The 7,500-nt window shown below is 47.7% G+C and overlaps 1 protein-coding gene across 3 annotated transcripts in view; it reads left to right on the plus strand.

Annotated features, from left to right (window-relative positions):
- fgf12b (fibroblast growth factor 12b) overlaps positions 1-7,500 on the plus strand; it is a 58,148-nt gene that overhangs the window by 29,524 nt on the left and 21,124 nt on the right. For 2 of the 3 annotated variants that reach the window (XM_062552211.1, XM_062552210.1), the window contains exon 2: positions 5,506-5,616. In XM_062552211.1, the coding sequence (XP_062408195.1) occupies positions 5,506-5,616 (111 nt within the window). Of the gene's footprint in view, positions 1-3,891; positions 4,123-5,505; positions 5,617-7,500 lie in introns of those variants that run through there. The other variant, XM_062552209.1, reaches the window with a different exon arrangement.

Genomic DNA, 7,500 nt, shown 5'->3' on the forward strand with positions numbered 1-7,500 from the left:
TGTTTCACCCGTTTATTTCTGGCCAAGCGAAAAGCTATGTTTGGCGTATTTTGGCCAAAAATAAACTGCTGAAATTGCTACCTCGTTGCCTTTGATGTGTAACTTTGTTCAGCAGATGGCATCCACAGTGCTGTTGTGGCTGGGGTACGATGCTATGCAGCAGACCTATAGGGCAGGACTGGGGTTATATACTGGGCTCGCCTGTCCCTGTCTTCCTGTGATGGCGTAGGAGATGTAGGTGACTCGCACGAGCGTGAACGCTTCGCGTGGATCTGCGGGAGTAGGAGGAAGAGGTTTTCTGTGTAGCAGCTCTCTCTCTCTCTCCTGTGAACACAGTATTCAGCCAGAACGCACATCATCATGCTCTCACCTGCTTTGTCTTTCTATTCTCTCTCTCTCAATCCTCCTCTCCTCTCTTCCTCCTACTGCCCCAGTTTGCTGTGATACTGTATGTAATGCTGGGAGGGAGCCAAATCACTCTCTCTCTCTCTCTCACTCACACACACACAGAGGCAGACATACAGTACATACACACACACACACACACACACACACACACACACACACACACACACACACACGTACACGTACACGTACACGTACACGCACACACGGCACACACAAACATAGACTAACATTCAAGTACGTAGAATTGTATTCAGACTTGGTCATACCCATCATATAGACTAATGCACAGACACTCTGTTTACACGTCCATGTTGGACACACACACACACACACACACACACACACACACACACACACACACACACACACACACACACACACACACACAGACACAGACACAGACACACACAAACACACAAATATGTGCATACTGCTCACATGCAGTCCATTTTCCAAGAACTGGCCAATCAGGAGACATTATGTGAGTGTGCTGACCTGCCCTTATTTAGACTACAGCCTCTTGAATAACTTCATCTTGCCGTTTACATCAAATGTTTTGGGTACAGTTAGACCTCGTGGTGCAATTATTGACAATATCTCGATATCTAATTTTTTTTTTACAAGAGCACCGGAATCACGACACGGCGTACGTTGGTCGGTCGGCCATCGATCTCCGCTCGCATTGACACCCAGCCGCGAGGCTCTGGTGTTGAGTTTTCACAATCGATACGTAAACTGCTCGATCAGAGGTCACGGTAATGACATCCACGCGCCAAGGCATGGCACGGCACCACCATCGCACCCGCAGCGCGCTTCTCCAGGGTGGGTATAGCCTACTATAGGCTACCGGAGGCAAATAAATTGATCACTTAAGATTAAATTGCTCGGGGTCTCCCAGGCATTATAATTACCGCTAGTGCCTTAATGGACATACTTATCACTGATCGAGCCTTTTCTTTTAATAAAAGTTAAAAGAAGGGCTAAGTGGATATTTTTTGCCTTAGCATATTCAGGCTATTCCGAAGGTTTCAATGAGACGAGAAATTGGACACACTGTGATTCAGTGTTCCTATCTTCACACAGCCTCAATTTACAGTCAGGGTCCCTGCGGATCTCAGTAAATCTGTACTGACAGTCGACTTCCACTTGCTCCTAGATTCAAGATTGGAAAGGCGGGTAGCTGGAGACGTTTTACGCGGATGGTGATGTTATTGGCAACCTCGGCTGCACTAATTGCACGTCCGTCATCGCTTACTCTCTCGCAGTTGAATCGAACTGGTTGACTGCTAAATTCACGGACGTCAATATGAATCTCTGACGAACAATCTCCGCGCAAATGAGATTGGCATGAAATAGAGCGCGGTTTTCGCTGGCGCAGCTCTTGCGTGTGTTTGACCCGTTCTACTACTGGCCATCATGCGCTTGGGCCTGATAATGTCACGGACTTAATGGCACACTCAGTCATTTCTGCGGCTGCTCTTCAACTTCATGGGTAATGCTAATGGCCATAGAGATGAGATGCCCTTGATGAGAAGGTAATTTTCGTGAATATGGTGCATGGTATTTAAGGAAACCAGTGATGTCGCTTAAAAAGGCACAGAGACGCTACTGAGAGAAGCAATGCTAAACTCCAAACAGACATCTCTGGCCAAGCACTCCGGGACTCGGTTACCAAATTTACCCGTGCTGTAAGAGGCATTTTAAGTCCCTGTCGGTGGTAATTGCTCACTTGCCTTGAGTGCAGTGTTTGCGCTTGACACGACACCGCCACATAGCGGGTAAAAAAAAAAAAGAGAAAGCCCCCCCATGATCACTGGAGCTATGATGTTCACGCTACGCTGGCTGTCGCTTGCGGGTAGCAAAAGTCGAACAACATGCACGCAGAGAGAGCGTACTCTCTAAATAGAACAAAAAAAACTTGAAACTTCTCTCCAGGGAAGGCCCGAGAATGGCGGCGTTATCCAAAACTCCATCTCGTTATTATATCATCATAACAATGGGGTTTAATGAGACAAGATCCGGCGAGAATTATTGTGCTGTTTAACAAAACACATGGAACCACTGAAAAGCACGTTTGTGGCGGATATGCCCCCCAACAACACACAGGCTTCAAGTCAAGAAATTCGACACTGATTGTTGATTGTTAAACTACCCGTTTGAAAGTAGCCAAGGGACATCACTTTCAGCCTATCAGGTTGCTAATTAGTTTTCACGCACACACTATCTGCAGAAGACTATCTTGAAGGTTAGTTTCTTGCTGTTTGGACTGGAGTCACATTACAGTGAAACGACCTACATCCCGTTTAGTTTATGACGAACTTAAAAACCTTGGTATGTAAAACTAAATAAATTGGTTGAATTAAATACGCAAGCGCCTGACAAAGCGTGACCCCTTGTAAACACTGATCTGCACTGATGAAGGCATCCCGACTTTTCAGTTGTCCTGAAACTCATTTTGAGGGATATCTGTGGCTCTCATCCCAGTTCTCGACCTCTCTCACACTGGCTGTAAATGGTTATTTTTTTTCTCTGGCGCTTGAACCCCCCTCCCTCTTCTCTTCTTCTCTTTTCACCAGACTTTTTCTTCGAGCCGCCGAGAATGCCTCTTACGAACATACATGTAGATCACGTAGAATTGCGTAGAGGACAAAGCTGTCGGAGTGTTCACTGCTGAAGAGCCATAAGAGCGGGGTCACAAGGCAGTATAGCAGTAGGCTTATATGATTTTATATCGCTCTGCGCAATCGAATATTTATCTGTTTAGGTGTCTGTACAGTGTTGATAACTTAAGCTACTTGGTTTTAGATCGAGCGGAAGCCATTTATGCAACATGTTGATGTATATATTCTCTGTAAAATCGGGAAACGGAACACGGAATTAATTGTCCTTTAATGTACAGACTTAATGCACAACGCAAGGAGCAGTCAAACAGCTGACAAATATGCAGCTCGCGGACACGCGGGAGTCAGCCTTCTGACAGTCGAGCCGTGCGTTCTCGCGCATCGCAGACAGGTTGCAGAGCCACTTGCAGACAACTTGAGGAGTTGGTCATCTCTGAATGCCACACGCATGGAAGAGCGTGTCGCATAGACGAACACCTAATCACACCGGAATACATCTTTTTTTACTCATTTTCTGCCTCTGCATCCCTTTGGAATATCTGTGGAGAGAGAGAGAGAGAGAGAGAGAGACACGAACGGAAACTGCGCAGCGTTTTGGAATGAGGTCATAAATTAAAATAGGTGGAGACAGTTTTGTGTTTCAAGAGACATGATCATAAAGCACTTGCGTATTTAATGGTAACATCTCAGTTATTGCTGTTTTTAAGAATACTTTCGATTTAATGAACTGGCACTTCCAATCCCGGAGGCGCGTGGCTGCTCCCGTGAAGAAGCTCATGCGACATTATACGGTTAATAATCAGAACTCAAATATCAGTTTCTTTCGGATCACTTCACACTTGCCAGTCCGATCGGTAACCGGCGCCCTCAGCATACTGGATAGCTCACGGGGAGATGGCTGCGGCGATAGCCAGCTCCCTGATCCGACAGAAACGCCAAGCACGGGAGACTAACAACGACCGTGTTGCTACCTCCAAGCGCCGTACCAGCCCGAGCAAAGACCCCCGGTCAGTGTGCGCAAGGAATATCTTGGGGGTTTTCAGCAAAGTTCGATTTTGCAGCGGAAAGAAAAGACCTGTTCGGCGGAAACCAGGTCAGTAACTTTTGACAGCAATAGGCTACGTCCTGGAGGTCTTCGTTGATGCTAGCGTTTTCCAGTTGTGTCAGTGGTGACTGACACACTGTCTTACACCTTCATGCCCAGAGGATGTCAGCTACTTAGGCTTCAATGTTGTTACACTCATTTCAGAGTGACTCCGTATTTCATTACTTGGCGTGGAGTTATAAATAATTAAAGTTTATCCTTTATTCCACCGAATTTAATCTGCTGTCGGAAATATGATACCAGTTTTGTTTTCCATGTAATGTTAACTCTACACCTAAAATTTGCATACAGAAAATGCACACTGCATTGCAGCAAAGACCACCGCTCTTGCATGGCATGTTACAGGTGAATGTTTACTAAGCCGGTCTTTTGCTGCGGCGGTCGGTCCGTGTGAGGTTAAGCACCATTGACAAGGCCGGTTTTATTGATGGAATGGGGTGCCAGTGCTGGCGGGCTTTGTTGAGTAAGGGCCTTTATTGCATGCACAACCTTAACCAATCTCCCTGGTCCGGACAGAGAGAGGAATCAATCAAAGATGTGTGGCGGAATCATCAGAAAGTAATCCCGCAAAGTCTTTCATTCATAAGCATTTACAGTTGCAAGAGCAGGCTGATTCTCACATCTTTCCAGTGGAAAAAAGAAAACGGGGGTTCACAAATCCCACATGTTGGTCTTAATCCCACTTGTATTACAGAGAAGATTGGGGCTAATGTGCAAAGGTGTTGCACCTAGTCTCTTTGTGTGTGTGTGTGTGTGTGTGTGTGTGTGTGTGTGTGTGTGTGTGTGTGTGTGTGTGTGTGAAACATTTCCAGTGTTCCAGTGCCGTCCTGCAATCTGTTTCTCTCTTTCTTTGAATAAAACAAGGACCTTGTATTTGCACAAGCAGACTTTGGGTGAAAATGTCCTTGGTTAAAGTGCTTGTCATTAAGGGAAGCTGGGCCAAGTTGATTTGTATGTATAGGCGAAGTTTATTGCCAGCACTTTCTGAATGACTGTTCCCCTCTATCATGGATTTTGCACCCTTGGGGAGCCCACAAGGGGGTGTGTCCCCGAATATGGGACTGAATGCTGATTGTGTCATTGTGTCATCTCCTATGGATGACATAGCAACATGCTTTTTTCTGTAATCTTTGTAAACTGTGTGTTACGCTTAGCAAGTGTACTGTGTCGCAGAGTGACAGAATATTATAGTGTGCGTTTGTGTGCGCGCGCGTGTGTGTGTGCGTGTGTGTGTGTGTGTGTGTGTGTGTGTGTGTGTGTGTGTGTGTGTGTGTGTGTGTGTGTGTGTGTGTGTGTGTGTGTGTGTGTGTGTGCGTGTGTGTGTGTGTGTACGCATGGTCTGACCTGTGTTGTGTGTGTTTTGTGTTGCAGAGCCACAGCTGAAAGGCATTGTGACGCGACTGTTCAGCGAGCAGGGCTTCTACCTGCAGATGCAGCCCGATGGCACTATCAGTGGGAGCAAAGACGAGAACAGTGACTACAGTAAGTACACACACATGCACCCGCGCACACACACTCTCTCTCTCTCTCTCGCTCGCTTTCTCTATCTCACACACACACACACACACACACACACACACACACACACGACCCTGAGAGGGGCACATCTCTTCGGGACACCACCTTTCGTTTTGGGTGGCAGGACCCCCCAACACATCCACGCACGCGCGCGCGTACACACACACTCACACACACACACACACACACACACACACACACACACACACACACACACACACACACCCCTGAGAGGGGCACATCTCTTTGGGACACCACCTTTCTATCATAGTTTTGGGTGGCAGGAACCCCCCCCCCCCCAAACACACACACACACACACACAAACACGCTTTGGGTGGCAAGACCCCCCCCCCCCCCCCCACACACACACACACATACAAATAACCTTACACCTTACAGTCCCCTGCACCCACATATTCCTCTTCCCTCTCGTGCGTCACTGTCACCTGTACGCGTTGGGCTCGTCATTTGTCATGATGGCGTGCTGGCTCTCGCTCCTGCCCACTCTGGGCTCTCAGCTGTCCAGCCTCAGGCTCGCCTTCCCCAGCTCCAGCTCCAGCTCCAGCTCCAGCCTCTGACCCTCAAGCCTGAGCATACGCCAAACAAAGTGATGGATAGCACTTTCTCTCTCCGTCTACCCCTCCTTCTCTCTCTCTCCTCCTTCTTCACTCTGTCCATCTTTCAGATAGGCCCTCCCTCTCTAACTCCTTCTTTCATTGTGCCTTTCTATCCTTCAGTCACTCTCTCTCTCTCTCTCTCTCTCTCTCTCCCTCTTTCTCCCAGTCTCGTTCTCTATCCCCCGGTCGACTAAGCTTAATCCATCCCTCCATAAGTGCTACCTATCGTCCATCTTTCCCTCTAAAACGAAATCTACTTGCTGTCAGGGTGAGAGCGTGCCGTCTGTCCACCACAGGAATGGATTGAGAGAGAGAGAGAGAGAGAGAGAGAGAGAGAGAGAGAGAGAGAGAGAGAGAGAGAGAAGTGAGAGAGACAGAAGACGTCCTCTGACAGAGAGACAGCTCAGAGTGAAGTGGTGGATGTTTGCCTCGCGGCCTGAGTGAGTGAGCAGGTTTACTGGAGTCTGCCGTAGGACAGCCTGACTGGACAGATGGATTTGGATTCACGGTGTTGTGATCAAGGCAGACGATGGAGGGCAGCCAGGCAGGACGACGACAGCCTCTTCTACAAAAATAGCTATGTTGAGGGGAAAACCATTTATTTGCTGATAATCCTGTAGGGATATAATAGATAGTGTATGCAGTTGATTGGAGTTTCTGAATGAATGATCAGGTCAGGTGTATGTATAATTGTATATGCATCAGAAGGGTCTTTTAGGTGTGTTTGGAGTGCTGCCTTGAGAGAAGGGTGATAGAGTCCAACATCTCCTGTTGTTGCTGAATGACAGTAAGTATGAGTGTATAGAGTATGTACTCTTTTTATCCTGCGAGCGAATTTTGGTCTCTGTAAACACACAGAGCACACAGTGAGGTGAAGTGCATACTAACCCGGAGCAGTGAGCTGCCTGCCACAGTGGCACTCGGGGAGCAGTGAGGGGTTACAGTAGGTGCCTTGCTCAAGGGCACCATGGATGTGGGCATGGGAGAGCTGTATCATATGCAACCACTCCCCTACCCACATTTTCCTACAGAGCAGGGATTGGACTGGCAACCTTTCGGTTACACATCCGAAGCCCTAACCAGTAAGACACGGCTGCCCCAATAGGGTGAGAGGGTTCTGAGACAGTATAAGTGAATGTTGGTGGATGCTTGCGGTGTGGTTCAGCTGCAGTGTCTGTATGGCGTGCACAGGCCACGGTAAAATACTCATCTGATCCATGTTAGAGTAAT

This window comes from Sardina pilchardus, chromosome 13 (genome assembly GCF_963854185.1).
Source record: "Sardina pilchardus chromosome 13, fSarPil1.1, whole genome shotgun sequence".
Classification (NCBI taxonomy): domain Eukaryota; kingdom Metazoa; phylum Chordata; class Actinopteri; order Clupeiformes; family Clupeidae; genus Sardina; species Sardina pilchardus.